This window comes from Myotis nattereri, assembly GCF_964212035.1.
Source record: "Myotis nattereri genome assembly, chromosome: 17".
NCBI lineage: Eukaryota > Metazoa > Chordata > Mammalia > Chiroptera > Vespertilionidae > Myotis > Myotis nattereri.
Window position 1 is genome coordinate 16,821,590 of NC_138092.1, and position 18,768 is coordinate 16,840,357.

The window sequence follows — 18,768 nt, forward strand, 5'->3', positions numbered from 1 at the left end:
TAACAAGCTCACAAATCAATCTGATTATTCAGCAATTCAACTAGGTTCTGCTTTACATCTCATAAACAAACACTTCTGGTTTTACCTTTTTGGGTTCTGGCATATTATTAATATAAATAGTGTAGATTCCACTTTTATTAAAACCAGCTTGATATACATCTGCACAGTCTCTAAATGGTTCCTCTTTTTTTCCTCCCTTTAGTAAAACTGCAAAAAAAAAAAAGATTGCAATATATGAATAAAAATATCAGTACCATTAGTACCCAAATGGACTTCAAGTATAACTAAGCAAGTCTTCATTTCCTCCAAACAAATGTCAATATTGCATTTAATGAAAACTTTATTATAAAGACAATACTAGATTTTGAGGTGACTTACAAAATTACAAAGCTTAAGAAAAAAACCTGCAGAGCAATTTTCAACTGAATACTTTTTAAATATTTTGCTTAATTCTTTAAATCTTGTTTTTCTCTAAAGGTTCTCCAGAACATCAAGTCAACTGGCATGATTACGTAATACCTCTAATCAGTAACAATTATATCAATATTCCTGCAAAATTTCTAAAAAGTTCTTACCTACATTTCACAGGAAAGTTTTTTAAAGTGCGGAAGCATTTTTTGGAGGACAAAGATGAAGACAACAAATTCAAACATAAAAATACAGTATGGAGACTTAAAACACTAAAAGTAGGCAGGACTGTTCTTTCCATGGCTTTAAAATGGAAGAAGTTCTAGAATTTTTAAATTAAAAAAGACAACTCCCAAAATAATTATATTCAGAAAGTAGAAAAGAATCTCTGACCTAATTTAACTATCTAGAAAGACAAGGAAACTGAACTTTGTTCTTTATTCAATGCCCTATTGTTAAACTATTAGGTAGATAATACACACAAAAATGAAAGTAAGGTTTGAAATTAAATGATATAGGGAAAGAGTTCCAAAAAAGCTGTAAATCCAGTGGAAAATAAATTTAATTGGAGATAGTCTTTACTGAGAACTTTATTTTATTTACTAAGCTTCATCCATTAAGTTCTTATTAATGAGATCAAGCTATGAAAATTACTCATATTTAATAGTATTTAGCTGTGGGTGGTATATTTATAAAATATTTATGATGTAGTATTTCCTAATAAATATATATTATTTTAGTAATCGGTTTCATTAAACCTTTTCTAGAAGATTAATAAGTTTATCATCTTGTTATAATTGTGTTATTTAATAAATATTTGCTTTTAGTCACTGAGTTGCAATGGTCTTTTATAATAAAAATAGAAAAGGTAAACTATGAATCAGTGTTTTTAAATTCTTTGTCAGTCTAAAATACTAGCCTGATTTAAACTTAAGATGCACGATGTTACTAATTTATAGGCAATTAAAAATAAACAGTATAATCTTGGTAGAAAGGACTATCTCAATATAAATATTTCAAATTTTCAGAAATACTTATATTTCAAGAAAATGAAATATCCATATCAGACATGTTGCCATTAACAAAAATTTAGAATTATTTAACAGTATCATGGTTTTTTTCTATAGCTCATGTCTGCACTAATGGTTTTACCTACTTGTATTAATAATTACATTTAAACACCACCATTACAATTGCAATATAAACACAGAATAAGTAATCACAGGATTGCAGGTTCATATGATAATGAAGAAGTATTGTACAGAATATATGCAAATAGCAACTGAAAAATGAATTCTTACTCAAAAGCCATCTGAAATATCATTGGGCATGTCAATAAATTACATAAAGGTGTTATCATTGTTAAAAACATCAATGCGATTCACTTGTGCTTGCCTATTTTCAGCTAATGGACTTTTATTTTCCACAAAAAAAATATTTTAAGTTCTAAATGCTTGATTTTCTTTTGTTGAAATGTGGAAATAACCAAATTAGATACAAAAAAAAAAGAGTTGAAAAGAAATACCAACTAAATTTATGATCTCTTAAGAGGATGAACAACACAGGAAGATGTGGTCAACAGAAAATCAATGGCAACCCCATTTTTCTTTTTGGGGTGAAAGGTAGTGTAGGTCATTTATCTAGGGAGAAAATACTTCTTCTCATTGCATATACCACTTCCTGCCCTCCCTTAGTTAGTTATCTAGGGAGAGTACATTCCCTTCCCACTCTCCTGCCACCTCCCTCCCCTTTTCTTTTCCTCTTCAGGAAGGTGTGGGTAAAGAGGCTGTTGTGTGGGAAGAGGGAAGCTATTTCATACACATTTTAAATAACCGAGAAAAATTGTTATTATCTTGTTTTTCTGCAAACTAATTATATACAAATGATGCCCAAACTATGAATGTTATCATAGTTTGAATGTTTACAACTGGAAAAATGGCTTTAGGATTCTACTATAAAAGGTACAAGTAGTACTATGATTATACTAAGGATTCATTGCTATGGCAACATATCTAATACAGATATTTGATTTTCTTGAAATGTAATTTGGTATTTTTGAAAAACTGAAACACTTGCAGTCTTCCCCGAAGAAACAGTCCTTTCCTTCTAAGAAAATTAGATTGCTTGTTTTTAATTAGAGTATTAAAACATTTTAGAGTATTAAAACATTTAAAATCAACTTAAAAGCTTTATTCACAGCTTACTTTTGATATTTGTATTATATACTGTGGTTTGAAAAGGGCTCCTTCTGTAAGAGTAGACTGACCTTCAGAGTTTTTCTTTCTATTTTGATCTATAAAGTAGGGTGGTAATACATATTTCTGAGGCATGAGTATGAATTATGTAACAGAGCCAAGTGATTGAATTACAGTAAGTACTCAAGAAATGTAGTTATTATTGTTGTTATTATGGTATTATAATATTATGGTATTAAAATATTATTAATAATAGCATTACATTATTATTTTCTCTTATGGAAGGATACTAGCAAGCTATGGAAAGCCAGCCAGTCTAGTTAATGGAATGGTGGATGCTGTTGTTTCCTACCCTCAAATACAAATATTATAGCTGACTAAATGCAGGGCAATTACAATTGACTGGTTACTGGTAGGATTAGAACTGGACTCTCCCTGTTAAAGTGGCTAATTGGTGTATTTTATTCATTGACTACATCAGGTCATACCATCATTGCTTAAGTCTAAAAAATCCCACAAAACCCAGGTAATCTAATCTTGCTGTATACTGTAAGCTTTATCTGAATAGTTAACACTTAAGTATTATTTCAGATGAAATGATATAGGAGGTATATACCAATGTTGATTATAGGGGTTTTAATCTCATAATTTAAATTTGCAAGACTAATTATTTTCTTCGTTAAGTACCAGAGAGTTCTGAAATTCAGTGTTATGATTAGCTATTGTAAGACTGGACACATAACAAACGTTTTCAAATATAGAAAGACAAGAACAAAGATGAATTCACTGAAGATTACGAGTGTCAGAGTTATGGATAAATTTTTGTAGGATATCTTGAAATTAAAAAAGATGGAAGATGTAAAAAGAAAAAAATAACACAAATGGAGCCACTTTAAAGTGGAGCCGAGCTGCCATCCCAGAGGAACTGCCTTGCAAGTCTTACTTCTCCAACCTTTGGAATGTTAAAACAGTGCAAAATAACCTGTGGACTGGGCCTGTAGTAACAGTGTGTCCCAAACACCTGTTTGTAAAGATACCAGGAAGTCAGATACTACTGGACTGATGGCTACCCAGGCTGAAAATAAAAAACACTGGTTAGAATTAGCATCACTATGTTAGCTTATCTGCACCAATAGAAAGGCCTTCCTTCTAATTCCCCTTCCCCTTCTCATAAATTCTCTTTGCTTTGTCTTCTAATCAGAACACTGCTGGGTTTCTACCTGAACCAATGCTTCCCAAAGAGCTGTTCTTTCTTGATTTCAAATAAATGCTTGTTGCCTCTCACTTTGGCCTTTTTCTTTGAGGTTAACAAAGAATGTCTGGAGGAATGCATGGTAATGACAAAAGGTAGATAGGGGAAACCTGATGGAAGAGGATGAAAGAAGCACCAACTGGACGGAACTGGGGAGAGTGATCTGGAGACCCGATAGAGGTGTTCAGCTATCTGTCAATGTGGTTAGACTTCTTTGTAATAATAAACCGGCTTAAAAGCAGGCATTAAAAAATAGATCTTTGAGCAGGGCCTGCAGACTGAAGGGTCCCTGGGTTTGATTCTGGTCAAGGGCACATGCCCAGGTTGCAGGCTAGATCCCAGTAGGGGGGGTGCAAGAGGCAGCTAATCAAAGATTCTCTGTTATCATTGATGTTTCTCTCTCTTCCTCTCCCTTCCTGTCTGAAATCAATAAAAATATATTTTTAAAAAATAGATCTTTGCATCTAAAAGTTCCTTCTTTGACCACATACTCTTATCGTTTCCTCTCCCATTCTTTAATGCTTCATGACTTTGTCTTTTCTCTAAGTGGAGTCTAGATCCCATCATTACTACCAGTCCTTTCCTAGCCTCCATTTTCTTTTTTCCTAACTTTGATCTCAGCTTTAGAAAGTAAACAACAGTTGAGAAGAGATAACATCTGAACGAATAAGGCATGTAAAAGAGCATATCTGAACTACATTTCAAGTGCCTGGTGTGCCAATTCAAAGACTTTACCTACACCACTATCAGCAAGTAAAATCATTCTTTTCATTTGAACAACAAAAATGTCTTATCTGAACAACAAAAATGTTCACGATCTAAAGACACAAACAGGTGCATGTCTGTCTTTCACCAGCCAACATTCAGCCAATATGCAACCGGAGACCCTGACTCCAGCAGCTATTGACTTTATCAGGCTCTTCCTTTCGTTTGTCCAAACAGTTTCAATCCAGATGGCATATCTGCCACCAGGCTGACTTCAGGGAAGAACCATGAAAGTTGAGGCAGAGGGTCACTTCAATTCAGATGAACCCTCAAGAGAAAACTTCCTGGAATGTAGAATTGATAGTTATGAGTCTCAGCAGACCTAGTAGAAAACACAGATGGCAATTAGCCTTGCTATCAGAGACAATGCAAAAAGCCAAAGCCCTTGAATCCTACTCATTTCCCAATAAGCTGCAATAAAGAAATTGATTCTTCAAGCATTCCTTTTAAATCTTAGAAGTGGCTCATCATTCATATCTCTCCAGTATTTAGCAAACATCAGAGTGAATGTGGATCAAGTTGCTGGTTTAAGGATAATAATCTTTGTAGTACTTTTTGGCCATCATCATCAAGGAGATTGTAGTGCTAGGAATTGCCATAAATCTGTGATTTTCAATAGGACAGGTCACTGAAGTTCACTGAGCATATGGCTGAAAAAACCCCGGCATATCTGACAATATGAAAACAATCAAATGATTCATTAGATTCTGTAAACTTGAGACAGGTGTGCAGGCATTTCATGGAAAGCCCACTTAAAGACACTTCCTAGAATCTTAATTTGTTTGAAAGGACTTTTAGAAGTGGAAGAAGGTAATCCCTTATACTTCAAGGCTGTGGGACAATTAAAGGAAGGTTTGCAGGCAATATTCAATATTTCAATATTTTGTGAACATGTGTTAAGGTGAGAGAGACTTAGCAATGATTTAATAAATACATAGCACATATATACATAGCAACACACATACATAAAACCTTTATGATTCTAAGTTAAAAATTTCAAAGTTGATACTTTATCTCATATAAAACGCTCAAAGATCATTTACTTGCTGCATTACTATTTTAATTTTTTTTTTTTATAAAAAAGGGCTGTTTACTCTCATTTAAATTACTTATGTGTAACTATTTTGTGGACAATCTGTCAGCTCTTAATTATCTATCATCTCCTTGGTGGAGCTATGAGCATGAGCTTAATAAAATCAACTAGCATTAACTGAACACTAATTATGTATACTCAACTCTGATTTCATGTGCTAAGTATGTTTCATATGCTTCATTTCATTTAATCCTTATGAACACTTTTGAGGTAGGTTTGTAAATACATTGCTTTATAAACAAGGAAACTGGGGCTCAGAGATACTACCTAACTTCACAAATACTTGTAAGGAACTCTTTAACTATGAAGCTGAGAATCTTAACTACTTCTTACTCACTTCTGGACTAAAGTCAAACTCAAATAGAGCTTCAGTGAGACATCTGTCACAGAGTCACCAGTGATACTTATCTCCACTGACAATGTCACACCCAGGGTCTTGGGTGAATTAGGACAGGTCTCAATTCTGAATGATTACAGGCTCTTGACATGGAAGCAGGCAATATGGGAGGAGTGACAGGAGGCAGATATGACAAGGAAGAAGATACTAGTAAATGTTGAAATGAGGGTAGAAGAGAGCCACATGTAGCAGAATTATCTGAGAGAGGGGAACTCTCAGCAGAAATGTAAAACAGAACTTCAAAAGCTAACAGAGGGTTATAAAGTAAAAGGTCCTTGAGAAGCCATACCGGATTTCATCAAGTCTATTCCTTGCAAGTTATGCCAACCAGGATTTAATAATTTCTATATATTATTTTCACAAGGCTAGTTATTTGATTTCCCAGCCTCTGGACTATTAGTTAGAAGTACAAATTTAGGAGAAGGGCTGGTGTGGGGAGGAGAGAGTAGGCATGTGTGTGTGCATCTGTGAGTGTGTGTTGGTGTTCACCTGCTAGAATCAGGCATGAAAACAAAAAACAATTCATAGTAAAAGCTTTTTTGTATGCTTTAAAAGTAAGCAAGCAAAAATAAGAAAGGATAACAGTTTGGGACAGATTATATACTTTTCCAAAGGCATCATGGTATTATGATACATATTGATTCATGCTGATGATAATGAATTTTAAAAATTGTAAAGTTTTAATTTTATTCAATCTTCTCTTCTTGGAGGAAAAAGTGAAGAGAGAATAAAAGCAATGCAAAAAAATTTACCATCACAATGTTTTTAAATTTTCTTAAAATTTTACTGCTTAAAAAGATACATTGTAATTATATGGACAATAAATTAATCATTATGTATAATACATAAATATGTACAAGTATATACATATATATCATAATATTGAGTCATATGCATAAGGTACATAAACTGTTAAATCTATGTGGACATGCAAACCACCCTATGGCAGACATAGGTAGATTACTAATATAATGATACCTTTTTTATTGTAGAATAATGAAACAGCAAGTAATTCTATATATACTTTAGTTTGATTAGTGTATTTAAATAAATTTTCTAATGCTTCTCTAATGTGAAATTACACATACATATAACTGAACGTGTATTCAATGTGCATTACATTTAAAGCAACTAGTATTTTTTAAAAAATGACTGACAGCTGAAAATGGATTTTCAGGCAACCTTTGTTTAATCCAGTAATCATTCATTTTTCACAAAATATATTTCCATGTTTTCCCTTTGGGCATCCAGATGGGCAGTTAGGAGTGCTACATGACCTTGCCATTTGTTCAGAAGGTCATTTCAGATTTTTCATGTGTGTTAATTTCTCATGTAATGTTTTTTAGCATGATTGGAATATACTGATTTTTTTTTTTAATATATTTTATTGATTTTTTACAGAGAGGAAGGGAGAGAGACAGAGAGCTAGAAACATCAATGAGAGAGAAACATCGATCAGCTGCCTCCTGCACATCTCCCACTGGGGATGTGCCCGCAACCCAGGTACATGCCCCCGACCGGAATCGAACCCGGGACCCTTCAGTCCGCAGGCCTACGCTCTATCCACTGAGCCAAACCGGCTTCGGCTGGAATATACTGATTTTTAACAAAAGATTTCCTATGCATGTGGGAAAGCTTAAAACATAATAAGACATGTTTTGTGCCTTATTATGAGACAAATTGATTTCAGCAAGAGCCATTAAAAATGGAATGAAAGTCCTTGGGCAATGCTGTAAATGTAGAAAGTAGTTGCCAAATGCTTTTGAAAACTGACACACACATACACAAAAACCTTCACTTTGAAGTTTTAAATAAATAAAGGCTGACTGTCACCATAGGTATGGAACTTTGTTTCCTTTTCTTGTGGTGAAATATACTTGAAGAACAGTTCTTAACTACTAGCTGGGGTTCTATGTGGCGTCCTGCTCTGAACTTAGGGTGTCCTCTGTCACTCTGAGTGATACAAAACCACAAGAAGATATGGAATGGTTGATAAAAGTTATAAACTGTGCATGTTTGTTCAGGCCACCAGGAAAATTCCCAAGATGTGTGGCACTATTCTGCTAAGCAACCTGGCAGAAGTGCTGGGACTGGAATGCAGAGGTCTTGAGTCCTGTTCCTTCTAGACCAGTGGTTCCCAAACTTATCTGGCCTACCGCCCCCTTTCCGGAAAAAAATATTACTCAGCGCCCCCTGGAAATGAATTTTTTTAAAATTTTAATAGCAATTAAACGGAAAGATATATGTATTAATGTTTCTACCTTTTTCGTAAAATATAGTAAAGAAAAGTGTAAATTAGAAACATTGAAGTTTGAAATTATGAAACTATTTATTGAACTCAGAATAGAAAGGTAATACAAAAAAGTTAAAACAAATGCACCTGTGGCCATCACCGCCCCCCTGGATCGCTGTAGCGCCCACCAGGGGGCGGTAGCGCCCACTTTGGGAATCACTGTTCTAGACCATTGTGCCCTGCCCTCCAGGTGACATATGCCATAGCTGTTCTGAGACACTGGTGAGGAGGCCACCTCAGACTAAGTGCTAGTTTTAGGGACATGGGCTGCATTAATTACGATGGAGTTTGATTTATTTGTGCATTTGTAAGTGTGTACATGAGGCCAAAACAACTGGTACCACCTTCTATGAGAACCAAATCTCCACTTAAAATAAAATTCACGGTTCAAATTCACTGTTCTAAAGGAAATCACGCTGGTAGTGAAAACAGAATGTTCAGACCTAAAATAATTATGAGTACATGAAAGAACACAATAAAAGTAAAAGAGATTTGACTGAATTGGTATCACATTTAATAATGTATCTTCAACATAAACTCATTGAAAAGGTAGGTTATTCTTGGTGGGTCACATGTTAACGTGATTTGTTACTGAAGTTGGTCCCACTCAGAATGTGAACACCCAACCAATAGTAGGAAGAAATTACAGTGTTAGAATTAGTTATAATGCTGGCATCTTAAAAATAAATGATGAACTTCCATGGGAAGCTAAAAACGTTTTTAATCAATAGTTTTAAAAGTTCTTTGCTACTGACTTTAGAAAAACCTTATGTTAAAAAGCAACATCTTATTTTTATGTAAGGCTATGAAAGCGTAAGAGAAGAAGGCATGGAGTTTGCTCACAGTAATGTTGGAACATCAAGGCAACACTCTCTTTTTGTGGCCTTTCACCCTGGTAGCTGCCAGGCCCAGCTGGAACCAGGAGATATCCCTTTTCAGATAGTCTAGTTTCTGAAGCTGAAACTCTAATTCCACAAGTGAATTAACCACAAAATTTCAAATCTCCCCCAAAAGATGTGGTTTAGAAATAGTTCATGGGAAAGGTCAAGGACTATATTATTTTTTATTTTGTTATCATTAGTTTGGCTATTATTATTCACACAATTTTTTTTTTCTACAGAAATTGCAACTTTTTGAAAGACAGATAACATGCTCCATCAAAAAAGGAGAAATATACCACTTCCAAAAATAAACAGTCACTTTACCCTTAAGCCATTGGGTTTTACGAAAGGAAGTGCTAGAAAGTGTGGTTCATTTTAAGGAAACTGTAAATGTTTAACATAAAATTTTCTGTCAAGATAAAGCATTTCCCTCATTAAATGGGAACAAGTGCTCACTGTTGTGTTCAGCAGATGACTTCCTGTATTTTTCTTTCTCTTTCTACCTAATGTTAAATAGTGCATTACATGCAGTGAACGAAAAACCAAATATTTTACTCAGTCAACGAAATGATCTTTTCTATTTTTATCAATGTTTATATGAGTGACAGTCAAAAACTTTTAATTTCCTCCCATCGCTTGTGATGTTTTTAGAGTTATTCTTAACTCAAGGGACTTACAAGAGGAGTTCAAACTATCTTATCCATTGACTGAATGATTTACTTCACAAAATCAATAGACACTGCACAGGAGGTAAATTCCTTTCAGATGGTAGAATTATTCTGAGAACAGAGCCAAATGTCTCCTCAGCACTGGGAAGGAAGCAAATGCCTCATTTACCCTTTCAGAAGTCCAGAGGACCGAAAATAATGATCAAACGTTCCATACCACTGCAATCGGCCTCCGGGAAAGACACTAAAACCACATAATTTGGATCACTTAACTATTTGTAGTATCAGTCACCATGTCTTTCAGATGATGTGAAAGAAGTCTTTAAAATGAACTTCATGAGAAGCTCCTTATGATTTGAATTTGAACTTCCTTCTAGAGGGCATGAAGTATAAAAACATGCTCATGTCTCAGCATTTATTTTTAAGTTCTTTTTAATCCTCTCTACCTTGTGTGCCTTCCTAGCCAAAACTGTTATCTGTCCTTTGGCATTCAAGTTTCTGGGTTGTGGGTAGACAACATTTCCTGTTTTTCTTCCTCTTACTCATTCTAGTCTTTGACCTACGCCATTGAGCATACACTACAACCAAATTCTCCCTAGAGAAGGTCATACAGTTCCAAAATTCAGTTCTCAGTCTGTTTTATTTTTAATTGACTTTCTGCTTATTTGTAGTTAAGTAGATCTTTCATAACAACATTTTCTACCTGCCATATCACTGCTCACTACTAGTTTTTCTCTGATTCTGTTTTCTTTTTGATCTGTTTTTATCTGTCCCTGAAAGAACTCCCAATTTTCTGTCTTTGGCTTTACATTCTTATTATCATCTGAAATTGTACATAAATTTGTGTGGATACTTGCACTAGGTAGGGAAGAAAGGTAGGCTAGTTTTCATGAGATTCTGAAATGGATCTATAAACCCCCAGCTGGTTGAGTCATTGCTTTACACACACTTCAATGACTTCATTTGCTGCATGGCTTTACCACCTGTCTTCTCTGAGGACACACCTATCTATAGATGGCCATCCAGATTGCTCTTCTGAATTTCAAATTCTGATTCCTCTACCTTTACAGATTTTAATTGTCCCACAGTTACCTCAGTCAATGTGCTCAAACTAAACTCATTACCTTTCCCGCTTAAACTTGTTGCTTTTCACACATTGCTGATTTTAAGGATGTCATCAACATCCCCTCAGCTACTCAAACCCAAAACTTGGAAGTTATGTTTAATTCTACTTCTGATAAGGCATTATTTCTTATTGATTCTAATTCTTCTTTGTTCACAAATTCCCCTTCCACTTGCCTTTCCATTTGCCCCTATTTGCTACTGACCTTATTATTTCTCTCCTAGGAGACCCTTTTGAGAATCTGATGAAAACTACCAACTCTACCTTTCCTCCCCATCTGAGCTCTGCACATAAACTGCCTTCTTCATTTTGAAAACGTAGTCATTATCTCCCCATGGAAGCCACTCTGCCTATGTTTGAATCGTGGATCAATCTTTTCCAGCCATGTACCCTCACACAAACTGCTCAAGTTCTCTGTCAAATTTATAAAATTGGACCAACCACAGATCAGTAATTTCCTCATACTGTTGGTGTGAGACCAACTAAATTAATACAAAGCTTAAGCAATGCCTGAATCATAACAAACATTTAACAAAATCTGCAAGAAGACTCTAGAGAGGCGAGAGTGTGCCCTCGGTCCTTCTGTCTCTGCCATGATTTTATTGTTCTTCCTGTATGTTTTGCTAGTGCCCTGGCATCCTGACCTCACCTCTAGGAAACAGTTACAGAGAATATAACTGTTTACCTATCTTTCTCCCCTCCCAACTCTAGTTTCCCTGTAACTAAAGACTGAATTACATCTTTCCTCTCTTCCTAGTATTCTGAACAGTATCTGGTATATTGGAGGAACTCAGCAAATATTTGTGAAATAAAAATGGATGAACACCCTTATTCCCAGAAGGAAATCTGAAACACAATATTCATTGCATAACTATTTTTTGAATGAATGGATAAATTTATGAATCATATCTTGGTATAGCAGGAGTATGCTCCAAACTGATTTGGACAGTAAGATAATTATTGCACATAATTTTATGATGGAGCCTAAATACCATTTTCTTTTAAAAAATTTTCCTTCCATTTTTATGCTTTGCTAGTAATTAAGTTCATGATCACACAATATGATTTTTCCCTTGTGTGTGTTCAGCATATGTGATGATATTTTAATCACCTATGTACATAGATGACTGGTGAATGTTTGATAGTCATTATCTTCCCCCAAAGAAGTCCAAACCTCGTTTCCATGTCATTATCAGTGTGAACTATTTAATTCCCACATTAACTGTGAATTGCCAAAAGCATGAAGCAATCAGTAAGCATTGACGCTATGGTAACATTAAGGGCCATAGACAATATTTCTTTAATGGGTAATGTTCCTAAGAATAAATGTGAGCAAATGTTGGCAGTCAAAGGTTAGACAGAAATAAATGTGTTACCCGAAGTCTTGCAAAGCGGATGCAATTCAGTCTGAAATGACTGTTTGCCTAAGACACCACTATTGTCTGTTTGAAACAAGAAGAAGAAAGTTTGGTGAATTATTTCAGAAAAAGTGTATATTAACTGTACTTAGCTTAAATGTATCCCATGATAAAGATGTTTTGGTAGGAGAAATTCTATTAAACTAAACAAAAATACTCCCTATACACAAAGATAGATTTATAGTTCCTGGTCCGAACACATATACAGAGAAAGGATAAACTTCTAGTCAACACTTCTAGGCATGTTTTTATCATATGACTTTAGTGAGTTATAAGCACTTCAGCAAGCATAAAAATAAAAACAATTACAATTTTTTTGAGCATTTACAGTCATACATGGCTTAACAACAGGAATACATTCTGTAAAATGCATCTCCCAGAGATTTTATGAATGTGTGAACATCACAGAGTGCAATTATACAAACCAAGATGGGATAGCCTACTACACACGCAAGCTAGATGGTATAGCCTATTGCTCCCAGGCTATAGACCTGCACAGCATGTTATTGTATTGAATACGGTAGGCAATTGTAACACAATGGTAAGTATTCCTGTATCTAAACATATCTGAGCATAGAAAAGGTACAGTAAAAATATGGTATAGAAGCTTTAAAATGGTACACTTGTTCAGGGCACTTACCATGAATGGAGTGCGTATGACTGGAAGGTGCTCTGGTGAGTCAGTGAGTAGTGAGTGAATGTGAAGGCCTCGGACGTTACAATACTCTGCTGTGGACTTTATAAACTGTGTACACTTAGGCGGCACTTAATTTATAAAAGAATGCTTTTCATTCTTCAGTAAGAAGCTAACCTTAGCTTGCTATAACTTTTTTACTTTTATAAACTTTTGATTTTTTCTTAACGTTTCAACTCATGTAGTAACACTGAGCTGAAAACACAAACACATTGTACAGCTGTACAAAAATATTTCTTTCTTCATACTCTTATTCTATAAGATTTTTTTATTTTTAACATTTTTTTTAACTTTTAAACATTTTTGGTTAAAAACTAAGACACAGGCACACTGAGGTCTACACATGGTCAGAATCATTGACATCACTCACTGTCTTCCCCCTCCACATCTTGTCCCACGGGAGGGCCTTCAGGGCCAGTGACGTGCATGGAGCCATCACCTCCTGTGATAGCCAGACCTTCCTCTGGACGCCTCCTGAAGGCCCTGCCTGAGGCTCTTCTTGAGGAGGTGCCACTCTTTTCAGAAATATGTCTATGGTAGTTTGCTAGATTTATTCCGTTTTTCTCATCATAGATTTGCTTGTAAACAGATAATGTACCATGAACATTCCTCTCTATTAATAAAATCATTTTGGTGTTGGGGTCCATCTTTTCAAAATTCTTAAGAAGCTTATTGTGGTCTGCAAAAGCTTCTGCAAAAACCTTTCACTGTGAATTTTGGGGGTTCTTCTATTTCTTCTCCTGCAGTTTCCCTTTTCTCTTGTGTCTCCTTCAGCCACTGCATTTCAGTTCCAGTTCCTACAACTCCTCATTAACCAGTTCCTCTGGATCCACCTCTAGGAGATCCTTGATGCCATCCTAATCCACACCCTGGAAGAAGTGTTTGCCATCAAGATCTCTTAATCCATGGAAAATTCTTTCAAGTCATGAATGAACCTTTCCAGTGTCTTTTTTCCACATGCCATTCATACTCTTTGGTGACATCACCCCAGGCCCAAGAAAGGTTCTTGATGCAGTCATAAATGTAGTAATCCTTCCACAATTGCATCTGTGTCTTCCTCAGTTGCATCAACAGCTTAGGCAAAGGTTCTCCTTTAAAGCTGCCATAATTCCTTGATCCATTGGTTGGATCAAAGAGGTGGTATGTAGAGAGATAAAAAACCACTTTGATATTGGGATAAATATCCTCAATAAAAGAAAAATGTCTGGAAATATTACCAACAATAAGCACAATCTTAAAAAGTACATTATTTCACAAACCATACTTTCCATTTTACTGGCATAGTGATCCAGGAGGACGCCATGGAGGAAGGACTGGGCCATATAAGACTTCTTATCCTCCTATAGCACACTGGCAATATGTGCTTATTGATATGCTTGAAGGCCCTGGGTTCTTACTGTGCCTGATCACAAAGGGTGTCAGTTTGTAGCCTGCAACGTTGTCCCCAAGCAAGACTGCTATCATGCCCTTAAAATCCTTGAAGCCTGGTATTGGCTTGGCTTCTTTATGAATAAAAGTCTTTTGTACATCCATTTTCAGAACAGGGAAGTTTCATCCACATTGAATATTTGCTCTGGCAAGTAATTTTCCTCCATAGTCAGCTTATCTGGAGTTTCCAAACATTCTTCAGCTGCCTTCACATCAGCACTCGCAGACTCACCACTCACTTGCACATTATTTAATAAATAATGATTCTTGAGTGGTTAAAACTACCCAGAGCTAGCAGTAAATTCAATATCATAGTCAGGTCCAGCCTCTTCTTTCAACAACCTTTTGCTTTGGCTGTGATCATTATGGAGCTTAAAGAGACATGGTTCTGTGCCTAGTCTCCAATCCAGATCATTAGAAGTTTCTCCACATCTCATACAGGCCCTTCTTGAATTTTTGTTAGTCTTGTTGCCTTCTATGAAGTAGACTCTTTGACAGCTTCTGTCATTTTATTCTTGTTCTTCGAGATTGTAGATATGGTGGAATCGGACATGCCTCACTGGTGAGCATTACCCATTGCTGATTTTCCACTCTCATAATCCTTATATTAATTTCATTTCTATGTCAATCACTCAATGTGGCCCCTTAATGGCAACATTAGCAGTGGAGTTTGATGCTTAGAGGTTAAAATGAACCAAACAACATGAGATCAAATCAAGCACAAAAGAAAATGGTGCAATCAGGAGACCCCATAAACATTATATTCCAACATACTATTTCATAGCAAACTTTTTTTTTTAATATATTTTATTGATTTTTCACAGAGAGGAAGGGAGAGAGATAGAGAGAGTTAGAAACATCGATGAGAGAGAAACATCGATAAGCTGCCTCTTGCACATCCCCTACTGGGGATGTGCCCGCAACCCAGGTACATGCCCTTGACCGGAATCGAACCCGGGACCTCTCAGTCCGCAGGCTGACGCTCTATCCACTGAGCCAAACCGGTTTCGGCCATAGCAAACTTTTTTATAAGTAAAAAGAGTACACTCTAAAATAACAATTAAAAATATAGTATAGTAAATACATATGCCTGTAGCATAGTCATTTATCAATCATTATCAAGTATTCTGTCGTGTACATAATCATATGTGGTATACTTTATATGACCAGCATCACAGTAGGTTTCTTCACACCAGCATCACCATGAACATGAGGATTGTGTTGCACTATGATGTTGCAATGGCTACAATATCACTAGGCAATAGGAATATTTCAGCTCCATTATGACCACAATCATACATGTGGTCCATGGTTGACTGAAACACTGTTATGCAGCACATAACTACACTATAGTTAGGCACTACTTATGGATAGGCAGTGTTTATGTAAACCTCTTCTAACTCTTATTACAAACTCATTAGTTGTGTGTTATGATCCCATTTCAGAGATTAAAAAACTGAGGCTAAAAGAAGGTGCTTAGATGATAGTAGTCTGGAATTCTAGAGCATTGTATTCAAACATTCTCTATGAAAAAAATATTTACTTATAGATAGTACTTAATAAATTTGTATTTAATTGAATCTTGTCACTTGGAGGGGAAGGAATGAACTACAGATTAGTAAGTCTCTTTGCTTTTATATGCAGTATCTAATATAATCCTTTGCCTATCACTGTGAAGTAGACTAATTTTACTGACTTTATAAATGATGAAATGGTTTCATAATAGTTAAATTAGTTGCCAAGGACAGAAAAAACTCCAAAAAAATCTTCCCTTGCCTTGTATTACATTCAGGCTGTCTCCATAAATAACTGAGTCAAGTTGAAACTAGAGGACCCTGAGGGTCAATTAAAATTTTTGACTTTTTAGATTAAAACACAGTTCATGATGTTTTTGGAAAAAATTTCAAAAGCCTACTCTTTGAATTTTAAAGATACACATTTTGGAAAATTGATGCATTTATTGTGATGTAATGATTTAGACATACTTTAATATATTTAAATTTAAAAAACAGAATATTTACATATAATCTTTTGATAAATAATAAATCCATTTGATAAATGAATTTTTTGTCATAAAAGTAGGGAAAAGTTTTACTTATGTGTTTTAGAATTAGAATAAAATAGAAGTTAATTTTAATAACTGATATTTAGCCAGCATTATGCTATTAGTCATTTAAAATTTTAAAGTTACCATAACTAAAGATAATGGTGCCAGTGAAAATAATGATATACAAATAATTAAAATCTTGTTGGAAGCCTTAGTGAGAATCACTTTCCATTTTGTCTCTTATGAGTCCTTAAATAACCAAATATTTAGTTAGAATACTTAATTGTGGGATTTATAAAAAGATTAACAAGAAACAAATAAAATCTGTGATTATGAGAATTGGAAAATAGGGCAATAGTCTTACATTAAGATCACAAGTCCTGTAGCTAAATCAGGATTTATTTTAGGATTGTATAATTAAAAAGAAAATAAATATTTAGAGACCTGAAGTTATTAGATAATTTCTGTCTCTATTATTATATTTTTAATATGTTATATCATAGAATAGACACAGTTACTTTTCTCAGACTCTGAGTGGGTGTTATTTATTTTAGAATTGTATCATTAAAGAGAAAATAAATATTTAGAGGTCTGATGTATTAGACGATTTCTGTCTCTATTATTATATTTTAATATGTTATATTATAGAGTAGACACGGTTACTTTCCTCAAACCCTGAGCATCTATCAGAAGTGCCATCATAACTGTTCAATAAATGTTTCTCGAATTGAACAGATGTTTGGCTGCCTGATGTTGCATCCAAACTCCAAACCTAGCCAAGAATTTTAATTTTGAAGTCATCCCCCAGCTTCTAAAAGTTTAAAGTCACATTTATTAGACAAATACTCAAAGAAGTAAAGTTATGATAAGTAGGCAGACATATGAGCTCTGTGAGAATCACCAGGGCCTGATATTTCTAACATCATGAAAAAAACAGAACTACTTAACTCCATGTGCTTTAAGTCTCAGGATGATAAGAAAAATATGTTTTCAATCTTTCCCCAAATGTATTCAGTTCAATATGAGAATAGATATGTCTCATATTAATACTTAATTTCTAAATACTCATGAGCTCTATTAAAATTCCCTGGCAAAATTCTACCATGCTTTCCTTCCAGTGGGCTCTCACTCAAGGTTTTGGCAGGCTCGGACTCATTAGCAGGTTTTTCCTTCCCAGTCTCATTTCTGAGCACACCCTGATGGAGCGCTGGGAACTCACTGTTTAAAAGATATTCTTTACAGAGAGTGGAAAAGGTTTGCGTTGACTATCTAAAGGAGATGTACCTCAAGGTAATGGAGTATAATAGAGAAATATGAAAAGTCTTTAAAGCAAGATCATGATATGAAGTCATCCTCTGCATCCATATCTATGCACGAACGTATGGAATTGAGCTAATTTTTCATAGAGCTGAAGTCCACTACTGAATTAAAGGAGGCCCCACTTTGGGTCTAGTGCATATGCACACTGAACCATTACGTGACTGGGTCTCCTAAGCCATAGCTTCATGAGAATCATAACTTTCAGATGTAAGTGGTGTTCTCTTTCACTCATCACCATTTACCATTCCATCCACTCTGGGAAAGGCTGATTAGCAAGCAAAACTACAGAAGATGACCTTAAGCTCCAAACTTTGAAGAGCTCTCCTGAGGCTCAGGAGAGGTTCTGCTTAAAGTGGATAAGTACACACAGGCACTGAGTCAATAATTGTTGGGTTGATGGATGGACAGAGGGATGGATGAGACACGGGCCTGCAATATTTCCAATGGTTAAATAGCTCCAGACATTCTAATCATATTGATTTTTTTTATTTCCAAAGACACCCCAGAATAAATATGCCCAGATGCCCTGGTTAGGTCTTTTCCACACACAACTAAGCATTAGTGATACGGGTTTTATAAAGTGTTAATAAAGACTTTTAGTAACAAAAATTCTTGTCCCCACATAATAGTTTTTAGAAACGTCTATATCTCCCTTTCTTTACAGGCAACTCTTCCCTCCCCCTCTCCCCCTGCTTCCAGGAAATAATTAATATTAGTTTTAAAATGGGAACCCTCCTGAAACTCTGTCACTGTTACTTAATATTTAACACTGACTAATTTCTGTCC

General features: G+C 35.2%; 1 protein-coding gene across 3 annotated transcripts in view; it reads right to left on the reverse strand.

Moving 5' to 3' along the window:
- ANGPT1 (angiopoietin 1) overlaps positions 1 to 18,768 on the reverse strand; it is a 281,911-nt gene that overhangs the window by 100,171 nt on the left and 162,972 nt on the right. For all 3 annotated transcript variants that reach the window (XR_013997039.1, XM_081110934.1, XM_081110935.1), the window contains exon 5: positions 86 to 207. Coding sequence is in view for 2 of the 3 variants with exons in the window: in XM_081110934.1 (XP_080967060.1) it covers positions 86 to 207 (122 nt within the window). In the remaining variant the exon portion in view is untranslated. The remainder of the gene's footprint in view (positions 1 to 85; positions 208 to 18,768) is intronic.